Raw genomic sequence first — 27,783 nt, forward strand, 5'->3', positions numbered from 1 at the left:
GTTGTTGCTATTAGAGTTCTGCCATTTTCTGTATACTTCTCTCCTGCATTAGATCTTCCAAAATGCATTACCTCATGTTTGGCAGGATTAAATTCCATCTGCAAGATCTCTGCCCAAGTCTCCAGCCAATCTATATCCTGCTCTGTCCTCTGGCAATCCTCACTGTCTGTAGCTCCCCCAATCTTTGTGTTGTCTGCAAACTTACTGATCAGGCCACCTACACTCACTTCCAAATCATTTATATGTATTACAAAGAACAGTGGTCCCAGCACTAATGTCTATGGAACACGACTGATCACAGATATCCAGTCACAAAAACATCCTTCCAATGCAACTCACTGTCTTCTGTAACTAAGACAGTTCAGTGTCTACCTTACCAGGTCAACATAAATTTGTTTGACTTCACCTTTTATATCAGCCTGACATGAGGGAGCTTGTCAAAGTCTTTGCTAAAGTCTGTATAGATCACATCCATTGCCCTGTCCTCATCAATCACTTTGGTGTGCAGAAGTAATGTTGAAGAAAGACGTGTTTTGTTGAAGTTTGTTGTATTTTATGTTTACACTGCATGAGCAGAACATGCTGATTAGTTAGCAAGTGGACTCTAAATGTCAACTGGTGTTCCCATGGAGAAGGCACCAGTTAGATGATGACTGACAGTTAACTGTCAAACATTGTTGACTATGATTGGCTAAAACATTACCCTGAGGAATAAATAATAGCAAGGCTGTGATCAGTTTTGTTCAATTGAAATAGACGCAATGTTCGTACATTTTATTCCAATCTGTGAATTAATAATATAAAAATTCTAGTATGTGTCACACTTAGTTGTAGAGGAGGACAGTGTGAAACAGGCTAGTAGGCTAGAGGAGGTCGATGTTAGTAAGAAAGATGTACTAGGAATTTTGAGGAACTTGAAGATAGATAAATCCGCCGGGCCTGATGGGATTTGTCCAAGGATTCTAGGGGAAGCGAGGGAAGAGATCTCAGGGCCTTTGGCAATGATCTTTTTGTCCTCACTGTCCATAGGTCTAGTGCTGGAAGATTGGACAGAGGCAAACGTCATTCCCTTGTTCAAAAAAGGGAATGGGGATAACCCCAGAAATTACAGGCCAGTTAATCTTAGGCCAGTGGTGGGCAAATTATTGGAAAGGGCTCTGAGAGATAGGATTTATGATCACTTAGATAGGCACAATTTGATTTGTGACAGTCAGCGTGGATTTGTGAGGGGTAGATCATGCTTCACAAACCTTATTGAATTCCTTGAAGAGGTGAACAACACGTGCATTAAGGTAGAGCAGTGGATGTGGTACACATGGATTTAAATAAGGTGTTTGATAAGGTTCCCCATAGTAGGCTCATGCAGGAGGTAAGGAGGCATGGGATAGGGGGAAATGTGGCAGATTGGATTCAGAATAGGCTGACCCTTAGAAGGCAAAGGGTGCTAGTGAACGGAAAAAATTGAACATGGCGCTCATTTACGAGTGGTGTACCACAAGGATCTGTCTGGGTCCTCTTCCATTTGTGATTTTGTAAATGATATGGATGCAGGAGTGGAAGGGTGGATTAGTAAGTTCACGGACAATATGAAGGTGGGTTGAGTTGTGGATAGTGTGGAGGGCTGCTCTAGGTTACAAAGGGACATTGATAGGATGCAGAGCTGGGCTGAGAAGTGGCAGATGGAGTTTAACCCTGAAAAGTGTGAAGTGATTCGTTTTGGAAAGACAAACTTGAAAGCAGAATACAAGGTTAACGGAAAGATTCTTAGCAGTGTGGAGGAGCAGAGGGATCTCAGGGTTCAGGTGCACAGTTCCCTGAAAGCTGCCACCCAGGTGGATAGAGTTGTTAAGAAGACACATGGTGTGTTAGCTTTCACTAATAGAGGGATTGAGTTCTTGACGTGCAGCCACATCTGAAGTGTTGCGTCCAGGTCTGGTCACCTCATTACAGGATAGATGTGGACACATTGGAAAAGGTGCAGAAGAGATTTACCAGGATGTTTCCTGGAATGGAGGAAGGTCTTATGAGGAAAGTTTGAGAGAGCTAGGGCTTTTCTCTTTAGAACAACGAAGGATGAGAGGTGACTTGATAGAGGTGTACAAAATGATCAGAGGTATAGATAGAGTGGAGGTAACCATTACGAGGGGGGTTCATTTTGAAGTGAGTGGAGGTAGATGTAGGGAAGACGTCAGAGGTAGGTTCTTTACTCGGAGAGTGGTGGGGGTGTGGAATGCATTGCCAGAGAGGATAGTGGGGTCGGCCTCATTAGGGGCATTTAAGTGGCTATTAGATAGGCACATGGATGCTAGTGCAAGGTGGGGGTGGAGGTTAGATAGATCTTAGGTATAGGGTAAAAGTTTGGCACAACATCATGGGCCAAAGGGCCTGCACTGTGCTGTACTGTCTATGTTCTGTGTTATTATGCCACACTTTGGGCCTGACTAACAATATTTAATTGATTGCCAGTATAATTCTCAGTACATTCAGGGTTATTTGTCAGATGTTATCCAGTTGCAGAATCACATCTAATGTTGGATATTTTGTTGCATGGTTTCAAGCATGGGCTTTTGGGCTTGGTCAGCATCAATGTTTAAAGGACCTTGCTTTAATATGATCCACTAATCTTTGAGATATATTTGTGTGTCTATACCTAGCATCTAACTGTGTCGGTAAAATTCACATAGCACATTAGTCATTTGTGTGATAGATAGAATATCTTTTTGGGTTGATGGCAGTCTCCCATAAGTGGGGAACACCACCTATGTTTCCACAACGTAGCAATAGCTGGCTTCTCCTGTTCTTCAAAGTTTTGCGAGATTTTAGCTATCAAATTTAGAAAGACCATGGAGATTTTGGAAATAGATAGCAATATTGAGTCCACGTGTTAATTTGACATTGCCAGCCTACTCACCTCATGTACCAATCAAGGAAACCATAAACATTTACACTACTGCACCATATCATGATGGTCTAGTCCCTTCTACCGTTACGTGAGTCAGTAACCATTGAACTTATGAATTCAGAAAATCATGTAGTTAAGCTCATAAAGGAAACCAAGTATGTCCAAATAGATCGTGTCACTGTGTAATCCCCTCCAGGCTTAGTTTTCACCAATATCTTTGCTAGGTTTACATGAGAAACATGTCCTTAAGGAAATTACACTAAACCTTCCATCACTTGCATATTTTCAAGAAGTACAAGATGCATATTTGAATCTAAATTTGCTTGCACATCTTATTGGGTTGTGTCCAGCAGTCAACTTCATCTTTGAAATACAGCAGTCAAATAAGCTTCCTTTTCTTGATGTGTTACTTGAGAAATCTATGAGGGGTCCTCTACTACTGTCTACTGTCTACAATATATTCATTGGGCAACTTCAGCATTGAGTGTCTACTTACTATAATATTGGATTCAATGGCAACCATGCCACTTACTTCCTTTGCAAGGGGAGGTGATGGCTGAGTAGTATTATAGCCAGACTATTAATACACAAACCAGGTAATGTTCTGAGGGCTTGGATTTGAATCTTCCAGGTGGTGGAATTTGAAGTCAATAGAAATCTGCAATTAAGTGCTTAATGATGACCATTGTCAGTTTGTCAGACATAAACATCTGGTTTACAAATGTTCTTCAGGGAAGGAAACTGCCACACATACCTGGTTCTGCCTACATTTGGCTCCAGGCCCACATCAATGTGGGTGACTCCTATCTGGGCAATTAGGGATAGGGAATAAATGGTGGCCTAACCAGTGACACCCATCCCCATGAATGAATTTTAAACAAGCTTAATCCTGAAAGAAATCACATCAAAGCCATCCTGTGAAATAATCACTATCCTAATCTGACTGTTTCTTGCTGTATGTAATGCAAAGTTATGAATGGCTAAAGATCACTAATTCCAACCCTGAAAGTGCTCAGTCCACCTTAGATTATCCGAGATCACCAATTATGACTCCACTTACAACCAATCAGCATTCTGTGCACATGCAATATAAAATATTGTTCTCCTTTATACTGGTATTCTTCTGAATTTTCCTGATTAATGTACAATGAACAGCTTTGACAAAATGTGTCTTTTTAGCAAAGTACTTACTTGATATTTCCGCTTTATATTTGTCAACAAGTTGAAAAGCTTCATCCCTCAGAGTTCTTATTTAACTTTTCACAACTCAATTAATGTTGGTACACATGTATCTAATAATATGCCTTTCTTGTTTCTCTTTTCTTGCTTTTAACCTCTCACTTTCTCAAGTTTTCCTTCAGTTGTTCATTATTATTGTTTTTCAGTCATTAAAGGTTTCTTCTTCAACTATAATTGTCTTCTAATCTGTTTCTTTATTCAGAGCATTCTATTTATTCTCTTTATAACGGAAGCATTTAGTTGGTACCTTTGCAATCTTTTTGCTTTAAAATATCCCACATTGTATAAAGGCCCCATGCTACATTCTCATTCCATCTTATCGACTTCACTCCTAATCCAGCTTTATGTTCTCGTTAGTTTTCCCTTTTCCCTTTATCTATTTGAATCTTAAATCTTAAACTTTAATGCTACTGCCAAGGTAATTACATAAATTAGTTCATCAACTTGAATAATGTCATTATTTATAACAAGATTTAGGAACAGCTCCACTATTATAAGCGTATGTGCAATGCTTTGGAAATCTTTAATATGTTCAAGGGACTCAATTACTTTTCTCTATTGCTTCCCCTATGATCCAACTGCTAAATGGATAATTAAAAATTTCTAACACAATATTTTGTTAATCCTTTTTATCTTTCTAAGTGACTTCAAAGTTCTTCTTCTATTTTCTTCCTACAATTCGTCATTTTGTAATATACTCTGGCGATGAAGCAGGACTTTTAATTTTGGGTTCCAATCACTTGGACTCTGTTTGCATTTCTTTCTTTTTGTTACACCTATAATCCAATAAGACTTTTAATATTTGACTCCCATTATTGGATATTAATTCCTAAGACTTTCATGGACTAAAAATAGTTTTTAAAAGGACACTACTTGATCTAAAAAAGACTGCTGTGATCATCCAATAAACCCAAACAATTAACATAGAATATAGGAAACCGTAGCATCATAATTATTATCTAAATCAAAAGATACTGAAATTCTGCGAGGCATCAAGAAATTCACTTCTGTTTTACTAACACTTACATGATAAATTTGCAAATTCAGAGATGAAAGGTCACTTATAACAATCCGGCTTTAATTAAATAATGACACAGAAACCAGAATTCACAAAAGAGCTGTGTATCAACAATGACCTTTGTAGAACAAAGGAAAGAGAAAGCAACTTGGACCAATAACAGGAAGGATACTGAAAGCTTTTCTCTCCTTTTAAAGCAAATTGGAAAAAAGATATTGAAAATTCCAGGTAATCTGCAGCTTCACCACTTGTGAGGAAACAGGACAACAACTGCACAGTTTTGCTATCACATCTGAATGACTCTAAATACTCCAAACCGCAACTGCCTTTACTTTCCTCTCTGCATAGACAACCTTTGCCTCTCCTTTTAAGCTTATTATCTGTGTTTGTGTGAGTGTGTTTGATGTCACATTTTGATATTATTTCAGGCAAAAGAACTTCTCTACCTTTTACTCAACCAAACCTTGCAATTCACTATTCATTTGATCCAGTTAACTAGGTTTTAAATAAAGTGTAATAACTGCATGCTAAAGAACAAATATTTGTTACGGCCAACTATAAGAGGTCAAAAAGAGTTGTCCAGATCACCCTTCCTCATCTGAGTCCAACAATCTCTGATGAAGGGTCTAGGCCTGAAACGTCAGCTTTTGTGCTCCTGAGATGCTGCTTGGCCTGCTGTGTTCATCCAGCTTCACACTTTGCTATCTGATGTTTACAACAACTCTGTTTCACTGTTTAATCTTTTTGTGATGACTGTTAACATATTCCCTTGTAGTTGTCTGATGGCCTTATTTTGGTAAAAGATAAAACACACATTTGTTAGGAATACCCAAACTTTTGTCAATCTTGCTTTCATGTCAGACAAGACAGACAGGTTTTCAGAAACTAAGAGTGTCCTGGGACCCACTTTACAATTAGAGAGCCTTTTAAATATAGTGATTACAAGGAAGTAATCTAATCAAATGGTGCAGATGACATCACAAACCACAAGACTGAAGCTCCAAAGGTTAATAGCTGTCATCCAACTCTGGGATTTGATTATATCCTTGAAATCACTTTGTGGTATCCGCTACTGTTTGGAAAATATACTGTTTCGGGTAAAATTCTATTCCATTTCTGTGCCTGCACTGGCCTTGAGTGCAAATATCAAAAGCCATTGTGCTCCATGTCCCCGATCCATGATGACATTTATTATGGACAGTGAAATAATCCTTCCAAAGATATCATGAAATGATCTGCAGTTGATAGCCAAAAAAACTATCATAAGTATTATATCAGCGATAATGGGAACTGCAGATGCTGGAGAATCCAAGATAACAAAGTGTGGAGTTGGATGAACACAGCAGGCCAAGCAGCATCTCAGGAGCACAACAGCTGGCGTTTCGGGCCTAGACCCTTCATCAGAGAGGGTCCCTGATGAAGAGTCTAGGCCCAAAACGTCAGCTTTTGTGCTCCTGAGATGCTGCTTGGCCTGCTGTGTTCATCCAGCTTCACACTTTGTTATCATAAGTATTGTGATTGGTTAAAATAATCCTGAGTAATACAATCACAGAAGACTGAAGCAAACCCTATAGTGGAGCCTTGCTTTAAATTGAAGACTTTGATCTGATTACTGCATTGTGAAAATGCTAAGAGTTTTGACACTTTATACTGACAGGGCTGCTGGATGCCCAGCCTAATATATTTAATATTACCTGGAAGGAAAATATACATGTTTTTAAACCAGATCCTACGTCATTGTATATCCTGTTATTTTTACTGTAGTAATTGCAGTTCGTGCTCTTTTCTGGTGGCCACTCATCTACTGTACCTTATTAGCTGAGGGTTCAGTTAATAATGCTCTTACTGGTGGATGAAAAGTTGCAGGCTCAAGAACAAACATTAAGATTAACACTGCAGCACTGTAGCAGCACATCACTTTCGGAGATGGATAATACGTTATATTTTGGATAATACATTAAACTGAAATATTATCTGTCCTCCCAAGTAGGTAAAAAATCCCAAGTTAGAGTAGTTATATCACAAAAATGAATTATCCGTTCATTTATCTTATGTCTTTTTGTGGGACTTTGCTCTATTAAATTTGCTATTGTGTTCCCTACAACTATGTGTACATTTCAAAAAAGTGGTTTGGGTTGTTCAGTAGCTATAATTAGATTTTTTTTACTCCTTTCTTTATCCTTCGCATTCACTTGGCTTCAACTTAACAAAATGTAGAGCAATCGAAGAAAGAAGAAATAGCAATAAACATCAGCCACAATAGTCCAGAGTCACTCAAATCTACATTAGTAAGCATCAGCTTAGACATTCCTTTTTCCTTCACAGAAAGAGTCGCTGGCTAGGTAGCATTTATTGCCTATCTCTAATTGCCCAGATTTAGAATCAACCACATTGCTTTGTGTCTGGAGTCACACATAAGCCAGACCAGGTAAGGATGGCAGTTTCCTCCCCTAAAGGGCATCTCCAGCAATCAATTCACAGTCATCATCAGTCTTTTAATTCTGCATATTTATTGATATCAATTCACAGTCATCTAATTCCAGATATTTATTGAATTCAAATTCAAGCATCTCCCATGGTAGAATTTGAACCTTGGTCCCTAGGATATTACATTGGTCTCTGGATGAATAGTCGAGCAATAATACCACTAAGCCATTGCCTCCCTACTGACTCTGTTTATGCAGCAAAGAACCAGATAAAGGGATCTGCACTGGGAGGCTCAGCAAGATCTAGAGCGTAGGAACGCTCTAGATAATGAAGGTGAGACAGCCCGATGGCTCGTCAGTCACAGAGCTTGAATCTTAGCTGTGCTGCAGTTTCATACAAAGGGTTAATATTTATTGTCATCAGTAATGTCAGACCACATGCAACTGAAATCTGAGGGACTAAGAGCTCTGCTAAAATCTGTTTCTGTAAATTATCAGTAAATGTTCACTAGTTTGAACTATTCTATATTCCAGCTCTCTTCTTGCGTAGTCATATCGGCCTAGATATTATATTAATGCAACGAAGGCAAGGTGGAATATTTCAATGATGCAACCTACATTCAATGATTTATCCCTGTCTACCACTAACTTTAAAATGCAGTGAGCACCGTGCCTATGAGATTCTTTGTCATGGCGTGGAGCATGCATGAGTCCGACCTAACTTGTGCAGTAACACCAAGTATGGTATTGAGATCATGCAGTGAGCATCAGCCCGATGAAGACTGCAGTGGGAATTGCCAGTATTGGTATGGTAGCTCAGTGGTTAGCACTGCTGTCTCAGAGTACTAGGGACCTAGGTTCAATTCCACCCATAGGCAATCATCTATATGGAGTTTGCGTGTTTTCCCTGTGTCTGTGTGGGTTTCCTCTGACAGTGCAAAGATATGTAGGTTAGGTGGATTCATTCTGCTGAAATTGTTCTTAGTGTCCTGGGCAGCCATGAGAAATGAAGGGATTAGTGGGGGTAGGTCTGGGTGGGGTACTCTTTGGTGGATTGGTGTGGAATCAAATGGCCTGCTTGCACACTGTAGCAATTCTATAATTTTTTTTCTCCTGAACCATCTGCTTCCTGAGTATAAACAAATTCTTCCATGGGCAATGTGACTTTAAAATGAGAACTGTCAGCAGGATTTGAACCTACACAGGGAAAAGCTAATGAATTTCAATTTCTTCAGCTTTAGCCACTCAGCCAAAATACATCTATATTGAAAGAACAGGATAATTAAGTACCACTTGAAACTGGATCTTCATTAACTGACTCGGATAGACCCTTTGTTCTGGAACCATATAGAAGTAGCCAATTTAGTGTAACTGAGCACAAGAATGCAAATTACAATTGAGTGTTGGAGTTAAGCATCTCAAGGAATGAAAATGACAAAAGCAGAGAGGTTTGTGGTTGATTTTGCCTAAGCTAAGCAAGTGATTGGTGAGTATTTCCTATCTTTAAGTTGAATGTAAATTCTTTGGTTGATAATGGAAAGAATCAAAACAATGTTAAGGGTGGTGATTCTTCATGTGAAAAGATTGGGGATACTAGAGTGAATTATAATCTGATAAAGATGGAAGATGAGGTGATGTGTTCCAGCTGCAGCAGGTGGAAGCTTCTGGACACATCTACAGCAAATGTTTGAAGCTCATGTAACTTCAGGTCTGAACTGAGTTGTGTATATTTCAGTCCATTGAGGAAGGCAAAAGTTACCTGTAAACTTTGTTCCAAGAGTTGATCATGCCCCTTAGATTAGGTAATTCAAATTTGATCTCTCATCAAGGACAGGAGGGTATGATTGTAGATGAGGAAGGAATAAGGATCCAAAGGAGTTGCTCTCGAGAAGACTCTGTCCCTGCAATTGTGTAGCAGTAATGAGGTTCTTACAAGCTATGTGGACAACAATGGAGCCTGCAGGGGTAATTAGCAAGCTGACCAAACTGTTACAGGGAGCCACTGAAGTTATTGGGGTTTGGGGAGGTAGGAAATACAAATGTAGTAGTGGTAGATGATTGTATAATGGCAGGTCGGGGGTGGGGGGGGGGGGGTGGGGTAGTGGAATTGATTTTGCCGTCTGCAGCCTTGAGCATGAGTTCCAAAGGTGACGTTATAGACAGGCTTAGTGAGTGGGTATAAACTTAGCAGACAGCATATAATGAGAAATAGTAATAAAATGGGAAAATGTGAGGTTATGCACTTTGGCAGAAAGATTGGAATAGCTGAATATTATGTAAATGGAGAAAGACTGAAGAAAGCTGTAACACAGTTGCCATCCTTATCCATGAATCACAAAATTCAATAGCATTCAATTTCAGCAGGAAATAGGGAAAGCAAATGGAACATTGGCTTTTATTTCAAGGGGAATGGAGTGTAAAAATAAAAAAAAATGTTGCTAAAGTTAGACATGGCATTCGTCATTCCTTACCTGAAATATTGTGAACCATTCTGGTCTCCCTAGATAAGAGAAGATATAATGGCATTGGAGGCAGTCCACAGAAAGTTTACTATGCTGATCCTAGGTGTCGAGGAATTTTCTTAGGAGGTCAGGTTCAGTAGGTTGGGCTTGTTGTCATTGGAGTTTAGAAGAATGTGAAGATACTTTATTGAAACATTTGACATTCTTCGGGGCTTGGCAGAGTAGATGTGGAAAAATCTAGGGCCAGAGACCAAAATCTTAGAGTAAGGGCCCACCTATTTCAGACAGATGCAAGGAGGAATTTCTTCTACCTGAGGGGACAGCTGTCAAATATGGGTCATTATGTCTATTCAAGGCAAAGATAGAGAGATTTTTAATTAGTAAGCGAATCAAGGGTTATGGGAATAAGGCAGATAAGTGGAGCTGATGATTACCAGATCATTGAATAGTACAGCACACACAATGGACCAAACAGCCTACTTCACCTCCTGTATCTTATGATCTAATGGTTTTACATCATTTGGAGTATACTCTGGCATGGTCCTTGTTGTCAGACATTTCCAAGAAAATTTTGAGAAAACACCAGGAACTCTGCATTCATTGATCTGACCAAAGTACTTGATTCAGTAAATCACACGGTTCTGTTGAATGTGCTCCACTGACTACAACATCCAAGAAACCTTATCACAAATCTGCTACTTAGACAAGACCTTCTCTTAATAAATCCTTCCTGACAATATTACTGCAACTGTATTGATTGTAAGTTCTGAGACAGATATCCACAAAATTCAGACTTAGTTCAAGCAAGGCTGTGTGATTGTCCTCCTACAATTCAGAATGTATTTGATGGTAGTTATTCGTGCCATCAAAGCTTAACTTTCCTCTGGTATTAGTATTAAATATCACCTAGAATGGGAACTCTTTAACCTCAACCAGTTCTGTACAAAACTAAACTAACCACCATAGATTTGCATGGCCTACAGTATACAGTATCATTACACACTCTAACAGATATGTAAACCATTCTTGATCTCTTCAGTTTTGCATTCAAGAAACTCAGCCTATCCTCAAATGTTGTCAAAACAAATCTCAAATCAATCCACACTTGGTCAGACAAATACTCCCCCTCTCATCTCTGTTTAATTGAGACTCTGGAAGATGTTGAGCACTTCTCATATGTAGACAGCCACCTCTCTGAAACAATTACTATTGGCTAGCAGATTCAAAACTGGATCATCTGTGCCAGTTCTGCCTTCTACAAACTATAGCAGTGATAGTTTGATGAGAAAGAGCTCTGCAAGTAAAGTCTTAGTGTTCAAAGTAGTTGTCAACATCACACTCCTGTACTGCAGGAAGACTTAAATTTCATACCAGCAACATATAACAGCATGAGAAATATTCCAACAGCAAGTCTTCCTACATCTTCTGGGTTCAATTCAACAGAAATACCAAACAAATGCTGGTATCCTTGAAGAAATTCAGGCGAAATTCTTACAAAATCAACTGTGATGGACTGGCCACTGTATGGTGGCAGAGTTTCAGGCTATCCAAAAAGTGGGGCAAATACCAGGGAAGCATCATAATGAGATGGGGAGAGAGTTTAGGAGAAATCAGTAATGTTTAGCCTTAAGTCTTTGGCTGCATTGTTCAGATTTGATCATCCTCATCATCCTCTTCTTCATCCTATTCTCAGACATCCCCCTGTGGTGACTGCATGGATTGGCCATGAGATAGGCACAGCAGTCTGCCATGAAGTAAACCATTCCAAGTTGAGACCTGCTTTGAACTATAGTGCAGGCATCCACCAGTCTGATATGGGGACCTGAATCTTTGTTTGACAATGCTAATGGTTTGCTCACAAGAACTCAGATTAAATCAAAGTACTGTGGGTTGTCTCTTCATTGAATCAGTCCTTAGCATCTGTGTCCAGGTTCCTGACAGGAGCCACAAGTCACAAGATGTAGAGTAGATACCCACTAACTCCAGCCGGAGACTTGCTAGTCTGGGATAATAATGTGGAAATTGAGTACTGCAACAAGGTGAATACAGCCTGAAGGTCAGGCCTGCAATATTCATAGCTTAAGGTCACAGTTGTTTTAAAGCAGATAACTAGGTGGATGAGGTCCTGGTTGGAAAGTAGCTTTTATAAATTGGAAAGTTTTTTTCATAGGGACACAAAGTATACTTTGGACATGTCAAGATTAAACAATCACAGTTTTAGCCTGCTTCAATATACACTAATTTGTTAACTGAAGCAAAAGATTTTACCATTTGGTCATGGTTTGTGGAGGTTGTTGCCTAGGCCATCATATTTTGACTGTATCTAATTGCTTGGAGAAGATGTTGGTGAGCTGTCATCTTGAACTATGTTGTCCCATGGTGGAGAACCCACAGCATTATTAGAAAGGGTTTTGACCTACTGACAGTAAAGAAATGGTGATAAGAGAAGATGGTTTGTGGCTTGGAGGGAAATTTGCAGGTCGTGGTATTCCAATACATCTGCTGTCCTAGGTTATAGAAGTTGCAAGTTTGGAATATGCTGTTGAAAGATGCTTGACAGGTTTCTGCAGTGTATCTTGCAGATGGCCTTTGCTGCTGTCACTGTGAGTTTGTGGCGAAGGCAGTCAAAGCTGAAAGTGGTGGATGTGGAGACAATAAAAAGAGATGGTTTATCCTGGATGGTGTCAATCTTCTAGAGTGATGATAGTCTGCCCACTCATAGGCAAATGGAGGGTATTCCATCACACTCCTGCTTTATTCAACAAGCACTGGGGACAAGGGGAGACTGGTGGGGAATGTGGTGGGGGTGTGGTGAGTTACTTGTCACAGAATTCCTAGCCCCTTACTTACTCTTGTAATCATGGTCTGCATGCGGCTGATCATAACCAGCCCAAACCTGGTCTTGCTGCACATGGAAATGGACAGCTTAAGTATATGAGCAGTTCTGAATGGTGCTGTACTTCAGCAAATATTGCCAGTTCTGACCTTGCAATGGAGGCGAGGTTAATGATGAAATAGTTGAAGATGGTTGAGCCTAGGACATTACCCTCCAGCAATGTCTGGCCTGAGACGACTGACCTCCAACCACCACCATCTTCCTTTGTGCTAAGTATGACTCAAAACAGCAAGGTGTTTTCCCCTGATACGCAATGAATTGAGTTTTACTCCATTATAGCTTTCTCATGATAAGCTGCCTTGATGTCAAGAGCAAGCACTCTCAACTCAACTCAGGAATTCAGTTTGTCCACATTTGAGCTAAGCCTGTAATGAGGTCTGGAGTACAGGTGGAACCCAAACTGACTGTCAGTGAACAGGTTATTCCTGTGTAAATGCTGATAACACTGTTGAGAACTGCTTCCATCATATTTCTGATGATTGACAGTATGCTGATTGGGCGATAATTGGCCAGGTCGTATTTGTCCTGTTTCTTGTGGGCCTGGCATAGAAGGGCAATTTTTCACATTACTAGGTGGAAGTCAGTGTTGTAGCTGTAGTGAAACAGCTTGGCTAGGGTTGCAGCTAATTCTGGAACACAAATCTTCAGTATTATTGCTGGAATGTTGTCAGATTCTTTGCCTTTTCAGTATTTCATTACCTCCAGCTGGTTCTTGATTTCACATGGAGAGTTTTGAATTGGCTGAAGACTGGCAACTGTGATGCTAGGGACTTCAGGAAGATGCTGAAATCACACACTTGGCACTTTGGGTTGAAGATTGTTGTGATTGCTTCAGCCTTATCATTTTTACTGATGTTTTGATCTTTACTCAGAGAGTAGTAAGGGAATGGAACGCTTTGCCTGCAACGGTAGTAGATTCGCCAACTTTAGGTACATTTAAGTTGTCATTGGATAAGCATATGGATGTACATGGAATAGTGTAGGTTAGATGGGCTTCAGATCAGTATGACAGGTCGGCACAACATCGAGGGCCAAAGGGCCTGTACTGTGCTGTAATGTTCTATGTTTTGGGATTCCTCATCATTGAGGATGGGAATATTTGGCGAGTTTCCTTCTCCAGTGAGTTGCGTCATTGTCCACCACCATTCATAACTTGATGAGGCAGGACTGTAGCACTGATGGTTGTGGGATGCTTAGCCCTGGCTGCTGTATGCTCCTTCCACTATGACATGCAAGTGATTCTGTGCTGTAGCTTCACCATGTTGACACTTCCTTTTCGGTATGCCTGGTGCTATTCTTAGCATGCCCTCCATCATTCTTTACTGAACTACTGTTGACCCTTGGCTGGATGGTATTGGAAGTATGAGGCATATGCTGGGTGATGAGGTTACAGATTGTGGTGAATACAATTGTGGTGCTGCTGATGACCCACATTTGTACTTGTGTACCCTGATTTGAATTGCTAGATCTGTTTGATATCTGCTCTATCTAACATGGCAGGATGTAACCTTGTGAAGCGTACATTCAATGAAGATGGGACTTTGTCTCCACAATGATTGTGCAGTGGTCAGTCCTAGTAATCCAGTTATGTACAACTACATCTACAGCATGCAGACTGATGAGGATGAGTTCAAGTAAGTTTTTTTTGCTTCTTGTTCCTCCCCTCTTACTAGCCTGCAGCAGATCCAGCTATATCTTTTAGACCTCAGTATGGTGGAGATTGAAGTCCTACACCAAAAGTACACCAACTGCCACCCTCAGTGTTTCTTCCCAGTGGTGTTCAACATGGGAGGGGTACTAATTCATCAGCTGAGGGGAGTAGGGATGAGTGGGTAGCACAGGTTGTGATGTTGGTGTAGGTGGGAACCAGTGGTCAGTGAAAGGTTTCCTTATCTTTGTATTTGAGAATACCATGAGACATCACTGAATTCAAAGCCCAAATCAAACTAGATTTGAACAAACTGAACAGGTGGCAGCTCCTTCAACTGACCTTGCAACAAAGGATAAAATCTCAAAGGCAAGTTAACAATCTTAATTAAAATATCACTTGATGGTGTGACGATGCACTTCATTGCTTGTAGGGCCTATTGACCATGGAAGCTTTTCAGTATAGTAGCGAATGGTCCAATATATCCAAGCACAGGTGAATCCCCAGTAAATGACCACCAATTACATCCAATTAATAATGATTCACAGCAGTCCATTCAAAAATTCAGTGAGAGGAACGCCTTCTTGTTATTAAATTTGACTAGGTCTTAAAGGTGACAATGTTTAGACAGTAAATGAACCCTTTCACCAGTGGTAAGGGCAAGTCTGAAATTTCTCTTCCCCCACCCAGGATCCTGTTCTGTCATCTTCCTGATAGTTGAATGGTCTGCAAACCGATTGCTGTTGTTTATATCAATTGCTACAGACTAACTTCAGGCCACAGTAGAAATGTTGAGCAGCACAGTTATCTTAACAGTCACAGGCTATACAGTGCTTGTTCTTTGCCCACAATTCTTGCTGAAGCAGGTAACATAGATCAGAGACTGTCTTTACAATGAAGCATTGCCTCCCCACAGCTCCAGTCCTGTCATGATAGCTTATTCCAAGATGCCCTCCTGCTGAAATACCTCTTTGGTCCTTTCCTCCTTCACCATCTGTTTTGACCTTCCAGAGATCTTTACTGCGTGGCTTGCTGTTACTGTTGCAACCTCATTAGGAAACCCAGCAAGATACCCTTCATTTCTAGAACTCGTATTGTTAACAAAGTCAAATAATTCAGCTCTCTTAAAACCTCGGGTACATACAAGTTAGAGTACTGAAATAGTACTTTTGATCAAAAAGCTTTGCATTGGCATTTAAACTCCACATGAACTTTCTCCCACCTTTCTTTCTTTTTCTCACCTCCCTTAAATGAAATAAATATGAACTATGAACAAGCAAAACTTGGTTCCAAAAATCTCTACAAGTCTCCCACCACACATTGACTCCAATAGAAATTAAAAGAGAGATGTGAAAACAGGTCCCTTGTTGCATAAAGTCAGTATCTACCACAATGTAACCAGCTCTGCCTTCATTTGTCAATTCAAACTTAGCAACAAAATGTCTGGTGGCTTGTTCATTAGATCAACGGCTTTGTAAACATAAGGTTCTCTGCATCATTGTTGCACCTATGTTATCAGATAAAACTTTTGATGCATAGCACGACTGATCTCCTTGCTCATCAAATGGATACAATTTAAAAATTAGAAACATAGAAGATAAAAACAGGAGTAAGCCATTCGACTCTTCTGCCATTGAATATGATCATGAAATGTTTTCCTTAGAACAGAGGAGGCTCAGAGGTGATTTTCTGGACCTGTACAAAATACTGAGGGGCCTGCAGAGAATGGACAAGAAAGAGTCTTGTTTTCTCTCGTGAAGATGTCAATTGAGCAGTGATCACACAGACATGAGGTGATTGGTAGAAAGATTAGAAGGTACATGAGGAAAATCATTTTCATCCAAAGCGTGGTAGGTGTCTGGAATTTACTACCCAGTTTAATGACTGAGGTGGAAACTCTGAAATCATTTAAAATCAACCTGGATCTGCGTCTTAGCGCGGTAACTTGCAAACCTACAAACCAGGGGGTGCAAAGTGGAATTAGAATGGGCAGAGATAATGGGAACTGCAGATGCTGGAGATTCCAAGATAATAAAATGTGAGGCTGGATGAACACAGCTGGTTTATTCAGCCGCGGCAGACACAGAGGGCGGAAATGACCTCTTTCTGTGCAGTAACTTTTCTATGGTCCTATTCATAACATGTCGAAGTAAACATACTAAATAGTAGAAATGCACAATACTTGACAGAAAACGCTAAACTGATAACGTCTTCATGCGCTGCGTGTGTGTCTGTAGTAAATGGATCCGCCGCCAGGAGGAGTATTGGAGCTGTCTAACAAGGGTTTCCGATCTGTCAACCCAATCCTGGGGATTGGGTGATTTCGCCAAATTCACAATCTGTTTTAAACCGGAAAATGGAAGGAGCAGACGCAGCGTGAGAAACACGGGCAACGAGTCATATTTGGAGAAATTCGATTAACTGCAGACCGGTGCGGGGCGGGGGAGCAAAGCTGAGTGAGCTGATGAATGTTTTGCATGAAACCCTTTTAAAGTCAGGCAACCCCATTGCCTCCGAGCACTCCTGTGTTGCAGCATGTGTAACTCATCGCCCGGGGGCAGTGAGACCAGATCTCTTCCAGCAGGGCGAAGAATTAACCATTTATTTGTACACATCACTCATGCCGTTGAGTTAACCTGACAGTACAGCCACGTGACTGAATCGGTATTCTTCCCCAGTTTATTTAATAACGGACGGGTTAATCTGAACGTTAATCTATCATTTTAGACACTGTCAGTTCTGGGGAAAACCAGAGGGTGGGTTGGGGGGAGGTCTGTAATTATTCTCGACACAATGAATCGACTTGATGAGAGACAGTGTTGAAAGTTAAGCCGAAGCTGTGAAGCGTGAGGAGAGGGGATATAGCAGGCGCCTGTGCTCCTGGAAAAGGCTGTCCCTGCCCCCAGCCTGTGGTCTACACGGCGATTGGTGAGAAGGGGCAGCCTATCAACCTGCGGGAAGGCGGGGCTTCCTCATGCTCCGCCCCTTCACATGTGGATGGGGGGTGTGAATTTTCAACGCCTTCCCCTACCCTCCTCCCCCACAAAAAAAGACGGGGGATCCGCCCTCTCCCCCCCACCCTCGCCTCCAAAACATCGCTGAGCCGCCTGACTCTCAATGAAACGGCCGCTTTCCCCGCCCATCAGCACCGCTCGCTCATTCACTCGCCTCGGATTCCTCTCTTGCATCCTGGTTGCTCGCTTCCCTCATCCTGGGAGGGGAGTACTCGCGCGCACACACCCCACCCTCAAACAACAGACAGTACCACTATCCCCTCCCCAATCCTGGAGAGGCTTGTTTTGCATTCGGCTGCTGTTGCCCGGACCGTGTTTGCAGAACGCTAACCAGGACTGACTGACTGAGTGTGTGTGAGTGTGAGTGAGACTGGGTGCAGACTGCAGCGTCTACTTTGTGTTTCAGCTCCTTAAACCACATCTTTCAAAGTCTGTCTTCAGTGTTGGGGGGGCGGGGGTGTTTATTTTGTCAGAGTGAGACGCAGGGGGTGGCTGGCCAGAGAGAGGAAACAGCAAAGGATGGTATGACTTACTGGCTGCCGTCTTGGGAATCTCCAGCTACCCTTGTTCTCTCCCCCCCCCCCCCCACCCCCAGTAACTGAATATATATATATTTAAACATATCGATCTCTCTCGCACATATTACCCGCAGCATCAACAACGCACCTGGGGCTTTTTGCACCGACTTCTTGCTCGTTTCTGCTGCTAGTTGCATACAGATTGCGGACTTAACCTCGTTTTACAGAACAAGCACAGAACTTTGCGCCGATTCCCACTATCTCCGCTGCTAGCCAGCTCGGAGTATTCCGTGATTGACTTTTGAGTTCGCCGATCACATTTTGCGTTCACATGCTTCTGTAATTTCCCCAAGTCTTCGCGGTGCCTGCACGACACGGTTTGCCGGCATTTCCTCCTCATTTCTCGCTCTGATTTTGGACTTTGCCTCTCCGATTCCGGATCTCACCCCCGCCCCCCCCCCCCCCAAACCACGGAGAGCAGTGAGTGAGAAGCAGGGTCATCTGAAGCTGCAAGTTTGGAGAAAGAACGAGGCAGCCGAGTTGCTCTCCTCCTGCCTGCAGCGATGATCAACGTGGAGATGGTTGTCGTCTTCGTCGTCCTCTGGGTGTGTGTTTGGTCGCAGGAGCCCAGCAAAGTGGTGGCTGACCGGTACGCCGTCTACTGGAACAGCAGCAACCCGAGGTGAGACGCGCCTGGGAGCCGGCTGCGGGAACGGGGACAGTGAGTGAGCCCGCTTTACGCGGGCCCGACTGGGCTGCAGGGGCTCGGGTTTGGGGGGAACGCCGCCTTTTTTAACTAATCTCTTTTTAAGTTAAAAAGATAACTAGGATTACCTCGGGTTTAAATCAGCCTGACACAGTGATTTCGCTCACAAGAAAGACCCCAAAGAGTGGAAGGGGTCAGGGGAATGATTTGAAGCAGACAAGCCCGGCATGTGTAATCCACGGTGTAAGCGAGAGAGTATTTTCAGGTGAACTGGTGAGGCTTAAACAGACGCTGGCTTGCTTTTGGGAATGTAATGAAACGCGGCTCCCCGTCCAAGTTACAGCTCAGGCAGACAGCACATGCTGCGGTTGTTTGAGGTGCCCCCGGGGCTCTGTGCGCTAAAAGCTGCAGCCACTGAGTTTCAGAGCGGGCCCGCGATGAGCCCATGTCCCCCCGGATTGAAAGCTGCCTTCCCCTGGCGCCGGGGGGGGCAGGAGGGCCGCTACTGAAATACAGGAAGAGCCCCGTCTGTTTTAGCGAAGCAGCAGCTTCCTTCACAAGGCTGCTTTGAATTTAGGTGGTGAGGTTACTTTTGTTGTTGAAAGACCGGATAGAAGCGACTTCTCACCCGACTGTCCGTTCTCCAGAGACGTGTAAAATATTCCCTTTTTAAAAAAAAATCCCGGCTGGTGATTAAATTCAGGAGTTTTGAAACGTGCAATATTTAATGAAATAATCGGGCAGTGTATACATGCTAAGATTGTGCGAGCTGGTTCCCAGGGGTCGGGAACAAGAGATAAAAGTTTGGGTGAAACTTGGAATCAGCTTCAGCCCTGAGTCTGCGGCCGGAGCCGCCTCACATCCGAGTAACATCAGGTCAGGATGCTCGGGAATAGCTTGGTCTTGTTTCATTCTAAGTTTCAGTCGGCGGTTTGTCCAGTTACAATCATTTGCAAAGTTGACCATTCCTATTTCTTTTTCTTGAAATTTCCTTTTGCGTAAAATGCGCTCCCAAAAACTCATCCGTCCCGTCTGCCGTTCTGTTCTCCTCTTTCCGACACCAAAATTACAGAACATTTCTTTGCATTTGAGGAACAACATCTGGATTCGGAATTGCAGCTGCGCCCCTTCACCAATCTCTCATTATCGAGGGGCGGAAAGTTTTAATCATAAACGTGAATTGAAAATACAAGTCGATGTGTTAGGTAATTACTAAGCATTTCGAGGATTAAAAACAAGAAAAAAGTACCCTCTTTCTTTGAGGTGGACTTTAGATTGCAAATGTTGCTGTATTGGGAATCACCACATTTGGGAAGTCTGGTGCTGTGCTGCAAATAGCATCAGCAACCTGGTCACCCATTGTCACCAAGAATTTATTATCTACCGTTAAGCTTTGTCGCACAGTGTTTCTTTTTCAGAAATTTATATGGCACATGGTGAATTTAGATTAAAATAGCCAGATATTTCTCAAATTCAGTATTGTAAGTTTGTTACTGAGCTTCCAAAGCTGAAAATATTTTGAAGTTTAGTTTTACATTAGGATGCAGAAAGACTTTTCACAAGTAAACAAAACCTACTTGCTACAAACAGAGACTCTGCATTTAACTTAAATCTAGGTCGAATGATCATCCCTATTTTCATTTTCTTTGAAAATGCTTAAGGGATTCCGCAAGTACAATAAAAAAAGTTGTTTTATTGTTTCATTCTCAGTTGCACATTGTGGATTAAATATACTATTTGTGGTTTGGGTTGGTACCCATCTTTTGGCCTCTTTTTCTTGTATCTGTCATTATGTTGTTCCCTCTGTCTGTTGCTCCCATTGTGCGTGCAAGCCCTCTCGTGTTGATTTTTGTGGGTGTAATATTCTTTTTCCCTGCTGTTCTCGTCTTTATATATCTCTGCATTTCCTGTATATCGCTCTATTGTTCTGCTTTCTCTCTCTATGCCTGTTCGTTTCAACCAGTTTCGTAACTTTCTCCTTTTCTTTGAACCTATATCTCGCTTTGACCTCTGTCTTTTTCTTTGATTGTATTTGTGTGTGCTTCTCATTATTTTCAGTCTTTTTGTTTGTGTTCTCCATTGCATGTTCTCCCTTTTTTGATACCATTCTTTATATACTTGTGCAAGTGTCTTTGTCTCTGTTTTCCTGTAATTATTCCATTTTGTGTATTCCTTCCAGAGTAATGTTCTCCCTTGTTTTATGCATCTCTTTTTTTCGCACAGAGGTGATGTCCCACTTTAAGCTGAGATGAATAAATGAATTTGGGTCACAGGGCATGTTTTTATGCATTTATTATACTGTCAGGCAAAAACCTGTTTCCAATTTATAAAGTGGATTTTGAACTGTTGGGAGAATTTCCTCACCCAGGTTGAAATGATGGAAAAAGCAGAAGCTCTTTTTGTGGGTTTAAATATAGTGAATTCGGAATTTTTTAAAAAAAGCTAAATTTTGTTATGGTTACCAGATATTTGATATACCATAGGTTTCAGCAATAAGTTTTATCAACAAAAATGATGTCCACACTGACAAAAAACATTATTGTCATTTATGAGTTAGTTATCTTGTGACATTTCAAGTAATTGTATAAATTAGCAATACAGGATTCTGTTTGAAAGCTGTTTATAAAGAAATAAATTGAATGTAATATTGCACAGTGCAGGAACGATAGAAAAGTGGGACTCCAATTCTCTGGACCATCAGGCTGTTACAGTAGCTTACCCTCTCCTCTGGATAACTGGCTCAGGACAGTATTCCTTGATGATTAAAAAAAGGGTGCAGATAGTTGCGGAATTCAAGATTGGTAAAATTGCATGTTGCAATGGCAGGGATAAAGCACAGTCATGACATTATTAGCCATTGCCACTGACCTTAGAAAGCCTGTATATCTTCTGTTTCCAACTGAGCAAAAGTCATGGATAAACAACAAAGTAACCTTTCTTAAATGGACATTAGGTCGCTTTTATTTGAGAAATACGAGCAGGTTCTATTGATAATAACACTGAAATATTTTAGCTTTTAAACAGTTTTGAAGCCTGAAAGTTAAAAACAAACAAGAATTTGTAAAATTTCGTAGAGCAGTATGGATAGGATGAATTTAATAACAGTGCCTTAAAGATGGGAACTCACAATCTCTATGTGACTGAATATGTAAGTTTGTGAACACAACTCCTTCAGCGTTCATTATTGAAAACTAATCTTTTTTGCTATTTGTTGCCTTTGTTTCAATTTTATATTTCTGTATCAGAACATTTAGGAAAAAGTTGAAAATGAAAACATTGAATGAAGAAAGAGTACACAGTACAGTTCTCGAGGTTGAAATCAGTCCATGCCTGAAGGGTTAATGTCACTTATTAAGACTCAGTGGTTGCCAGAATTTTCTTTGCAAGGAAAAGTTCGCCTTTACAATTTACTTTCTCTCAGCACTCACAAGGGGTGAGGGAAACTGCTGCTGCTCATAAACGTGTCCGGGTTTTGGTTGTAAAATTCAACAGTAAGGGGTTTGCAGTTCATTATATAGTGCTTAGTGAAAGTTAATAGCATCACTGCATCCAGTGACTATTTCAGCAGGAAACCCAGCTCTTTCAATGTGGTCCCTTTGTGTGAGCTTGAGAGAAACCAGGATCCAGCAAGGGCTTCACAGACGGCTGCCTCATGAGGAAGGGTTCTAACAGGCAACTTATTAGAAGTTAATTACCCTACATTTTAAAAAGAGGAAAATTCTTCCCATTCAAAATTACAAATGCCTAAATTCTATCCCGTCCAGATGTAATGTCTCCTATTGGTGAGGTACAGTGAAAGATGAGTTTTATCTCGTATCTGTTGCTATGAATCTGGTAATCTAACAATACCATGCTGTGCTGACTTAGTGAATATGTGCAATTAGTCCTTTAGGAGCCCTGTGTTCACTGTTTTGGAGATAAGAGAGAAAATTAGGAGAAGGGAAAGGGAAATGGAGTGATTAATTGGATACATATGAACCTATAGGTTTAGTCGTGGACTCAGGATAGAGATCTTGTTTAATGCTCATGTTTGTACCTCAGAAACATGGGAAATGTATAAACAGTTGTTTTGTTTACTTAATATAAGAAAATTGATGAACTTTTCTAACTTGTTAATAAATAGTTGTGTAGGTGCTCATGGTTATTAATGTTAAATCCAAATTTCGTTTGTTATTTCTTTGATTGACATGAATAGAAAATAAGTAGACTTATGGTAATATGTTAGTTTCTGCTAAGTTCACGTGTTGCACTGTAGTTTCTAGATAATGAAAATGAAACACAATCCTTTGCTTCATGATCATGTTTCTCTACCTGCAAATGCTATCCCAAAATGCATTTGCTGTTTCCTAAAGACAAACTTTAAATCTTGATAAGGCACAATGCGTTTAGGTTTTGCACCTACACCCAGAATTAATTACTTTGCTTTGTTTACCTGAATTTTACCTGAAGTGGGGCAACTTTCAAGATACTTCGCATGTTTTTGTGCTTGTTCTCTTTCGTTTAGCTTTGCTACAACTAGTTGCAATTGCCTAATGTAATAATTATTGTTTAGAGCAGATGTAATAAAAAGAACATTTACTTATTCAGGTCAGTAGAAAGTTGCTTTATGTAAACTTATGTGCCAGAGGTAGAAAAAGAAACCTCCTCGGTAATGGTGATCCTTTTTACACCGTTTTGCACAGATAATTTCCACAGTCGATTTTGGTAACCTCAAATTACTTTCCCAAGGTTCAGATATACATGCATTCAAATGATGGGTGCTCCAAATAATTATTGCTTCCTAATTAGGAGCCAGACAGACCAAAAGAAAGAGGACTGCTTAATGGCATTGTAAATGTCATGCTTCTTTGACATCTTCTTTTTCTCTGAAACTGCTGTCATGACCTGCAAGGCCACAGCACCCGAGAGAAATACAGTTGATTCTTCTATCCATGTGAATTACTGGCTCTGTGTCAACTTCCCTTTTCTTTCCAAAGTCAATAAACACGTTTAGGAGCAAATTACTGCAGGTACAGGAATCTGTACCGAAAACAACCAATGCTGGAGATCATAGTGAGTCAGGCAGCATCCACAGAGAGAGAGAGAGAGATTAAAGTTTCTAGTCTTGATGACTCTTCATCATCAGAGCTGAAGTGAAGTGTGGAGAGAACAGTGTTTATACTATGGAGATAACAAGGTGTAGAGCTGGATGAACGCAGCATCAGAGGAGCAGGAAGGTTGACGTTTTGGGCCTAGACCCTCCTTCAACCCGAAATGTCAGCCTTCCTGCTCCTCTGATGCTGCTTGGCCTACTGTGTTCATCCAGCTCTACATCTTGTTATCTCAGATTCTCCAGCATCTGCAGTTCCTACTATCTCTGCGTTTATACTCTAGTTTGGAGTGGGGGATCGTGGGGGTAGTGGATGTAGGATGCTGACGGAGAAAATATGTTGATAGTTCAGATTAAGTGATCGGCTTGTCAGATTGGCAGAAAAATGGTATGTCTCCCGCCAGACTTCAAAGGACAGACAGTCCAACTGGGGTTGGGGGTGGGGAGAGAGGAAATTATAACAGAATGTAACAAACTAAAAGGAAGGGAAGAAGTGGTTCACAGTTTCAAAGTTGTGAACTCAATATGTCCAGAAGGCTATAAAGTGCCTAGCCTGAAGATGAGATGTTGTTCCTCCAACTTGCATTGTGATTCACTGGAACACTGCAGCTGAGGACAGATACGTGGCCACACGAGCAGGAATGTGTTAAAATGACTGGCTATGGGACGGCTGGGATCATGCTTGTGCAGAGACTGGTGATGTTTTCCAATATGGTCACCTAGCCTGTGTTCGGTGTCTGCATTGTAGAGTAGGCCACATCAGGTGCAGCAGATACAATACACAAGATTGGACGAGGTATAGGTAAAATGTTGCTTCACCTGGAAAGACTGTTTAGCCCCTTGGCTGCTGAACAGGGAGGAAGTGAAGGGACAGTATTGTATGTGTTGGGGTGGTGGATGGTCTTGGTGGTTGTGGAATAGACTAGGGTGTCCTGGAGAGAATGATCCCTGTGAGGTGCAGACATCTTCCCCAATTGCAATGTTTATCAAGGGAACAATGAAAACTAATTACATACTTGGTAGTCACTTCTCTTAAACTTGTCAGTTGGAGAAAAATTGCACATCTGCTCATTTTCCCCTGTCTGCATTTCACAGGGATCGTTCCCTCCGGGATACCCTAGCCCATTCCACAACCACCAACGTCACCTTACCTTTCCATGATACCTCCCGGTGGAACCGCAGAATGTGCAACACCTGCCCCTTCACCTCCTTGCCCCTACCAGTCATTTTAACACAGCGTCCTGCTCGCATGCCCACTTGTCTGTCCTCCGGCATGCTACAGTGTTCCATTGAATCATGGCGCAAACGGAAGGAACAACATCTTATCTTCAGACAAGGCATATTTCAGCCTTCTGGACTTAATATTGAGTTCAACACCTTCAAACTGTGAACTGTTTCTTCCCTTCCTTTTAGCTTGTTATGTTTTGTCATCATAAATTCCCTCCCAAGTGGGATGATCTGTCCTTTCAAGTCTGGCAGGAGATATACTGCTGTTATACCCTTCTCACATTCTGATCACTTAATCTGAACTATCATAGAGCCACACAGCACAAAAAAAGACCGATATCTTTTCTCCACCAGCACCCTACACCCACTCTCCCCACACACCTCTCCACCTCAACCTATAGTATAAATGCTGTCCCCTCCACACTTCACTTAAGCTCATCCAGCCTGGAAACAGTAGTTTGCTCTCCCTCCACGGATGCTGCCTGACCCACTGTGATCTCCAGCATTGGTTGTTTTCAATAAACATGTTTTGCTTCTCAGATCTTTACCTATGTTTTCAGCAGCTACCTACCAGAATCCGTACTGTTGTATTTCATACTACTCCTATACCACTGCAGTAGTTCTATGAAAAGTCACACGTAACATTACCAATCCCAACTTGAACTCTCATTCCTCGGAGTCTAGCTTCTTGTGCTTCCTTCCCTACTTACTTCAGCTTTGACCACTGCACCTTCAACCCCTGAGTCTGCAGTTTCTTACCTCAGCTTCTCTGCCTTTTCACAGCTCTCCACCTATGACTTTCCTTAATACCAAGATCTTTTACCAAGCTTTCATTCATTCCCTCTTATTATCTTATGACCTCCATTATTCCTTGTAACTGTGTACATGTTTCAATGTGGCGAATACCATAAATTCTAGATACTGATTCTATAGGGCTCGGTGAAAATCAGGAAGTGTCCCTGTCCATTGTCACTTGATAAAATGATTGTGGCAGTCAGTCTTTCATTTGCACCCACCATGACCTGTCAGCACCACAGAGTAATTAAATACTTGTCAGTGGAGCATTTTCCATAATATTTAAAATAGCAAAGACAAAGTCCTTTTTTGAGCAATGTCTGTCAAGGGAGCAATGAAAACTAATTACACTCATGGTTGTCACTTTTGTTAAACTTGTCAATTGGGGAAAAAGACATGACAAAGTATGTAGTTTACTGATGGCAGTTTATGACAAGGAAGCCAGAACCAATATTTTTGATTTTTATTCAGGTCTCCGTCCCTGCCTCCTCTATGCTTAAAGATTTGCTTTAAATCTGTATCACCCCAGCCTAATCCAGCCCTCAATCGCATTTCCATTTAATGTTCAGTGTTTTGCTCACTAGTGCCTGAGATTGCACAGGAGAATATTTGGGAATTCATTAATTAAAGTTAATCTGGTTCTTAAATCTAGCCCTACACTTCATCAAGGTGAATAGCAAGTCTGTGGTATGACAGACACTAACCTCACATGGTAAGTTAATAAGACAAAGCTCAACATTCAAACAGTGGTCCCATACAAGAACATTGCAACTAATCAAAGCCTCAAACACATTTCCTGACTTTACGGGTCTGACTATCCTGAATAGACTGCAGGCAATTCAATCACCCCTGCTTCCGTTGGCACGTAAATTAGCAAATTCGTACTGCACCTTCAGAAGTCAAACTGGACAGAATCTCAGTTGGAATGTATTAATTAAAGTCCTTGAAAATGAGTTTGTACTAGATGAGCAGCCTTAGTCCAAAATACTTTAAGCGGTGACTCATTTCTTAATGGAATTGTGGATATACTTATTTTTATAAAACCTTCAGAACATTTTGACTTGTGGACATAGCATTTCCGGCAAACAGGAGTCTCCCAAAGTAACACAGTAAGACTGTTGTGTTGTGAAAGAGATTGCGAATGGAAAAGCTCATCAGCTTAGTTCCACAGGTTAAGTCCCAGAGAAAACCAGATGGTTTTGATTTGATGATGTGAGGAAGGGGAATGAACAGAATGATCATAGATCATAGAATCCCTAGTGTGGAAACAGGCCCTTTCGCCCAACAAGTCCGCATCCTGCCCAGACTCATCCCACATAACCCACCTAATCTACACAAGACTATGGGAAATTTAGCATGGCCAATCCACCTTGCCTGCACATCTTTGGGCTGTGGGAGGAGACCCAAGCAGACACGGGGAGACTGTGCAAACTCCACACAGACTGTCGACGGAAGGTGGAATCAAACCCAGGTGCTGAGAGGCTGTACTGCTGACCTCTGAGCCTCTGTGCTGCCTCTCGGTCAACCAAGGAAACACAATCCTAGGCTAATATTTTTTACAGTGGTGGATGGCAAAGCTTAAATATAATTTAAAAAACTGGAATAAAAAGCCAGTTTGGTGATCTCTGAATTGTTGGATTAAAACTGCAGGTTAGGTGGATCGGCCATGCTAAATTGCCCGTAGTGTTCAGGGGTGTGTGGATTATAGGGGGATGGGTCTGGGTGGGATGCTTCAAGGAGCGGTGTGGACTTGTTGGGCTGACGGGCCTGTTTTCACGCTGTAGGTGATCTAATCTAAAACCTCACCTGGTTCCTTAACATCCTTTAGAGAAGGAACATTGTC

General features: G+C 41.4%; 1 protein-coding gene across 2 annotated transcripts in view; it reads left to right on the forward strand.

The window, feature by feature from the left end:
• Positions 1-17,702: 17,702 nt before the first annotated feature.
• The window catches only part of efna5b (ephrin-A5b), a 210,050-nt gene continuing 199,969 nt past the window's right edge, over positions 17,703-27,783 (forward strand). Inside the window, exon 1 of one of the 2 annotated variants that reach the window (XM_048528218.2) lies at positions 17,703-18,805. In XM_048528218.2, the coding sequence (XP_048384175.1) occupies positions 18,687-18,805 (119 nt within the window). In that variant the 5' untranslated portion in view covers positions 17,703-18,686. The remainder of the gene's footprint in view (positions 18,806-27,783) is intronic. The other variant, XM_048528216.2, reaches the window with a different exon arrangement.

The sequence above is a fragment of the Stegostoma tigrinum genome, chromosome 3 (assembly GCF_030684315.1).
Source record: "Stegostoma tigrinum isolate sSteTig4 chromosome 3, sSteTig4.hap1, whole genome shotgun sequence".
In the NCBI taxonomy this organism is placed as follows: Eukaryota; Metazoa; Chordata; class Chondrichthyes; order Orectolobiformes; family Stegostomatidae; genus Stegostoma; species Stegostoma tigrinum.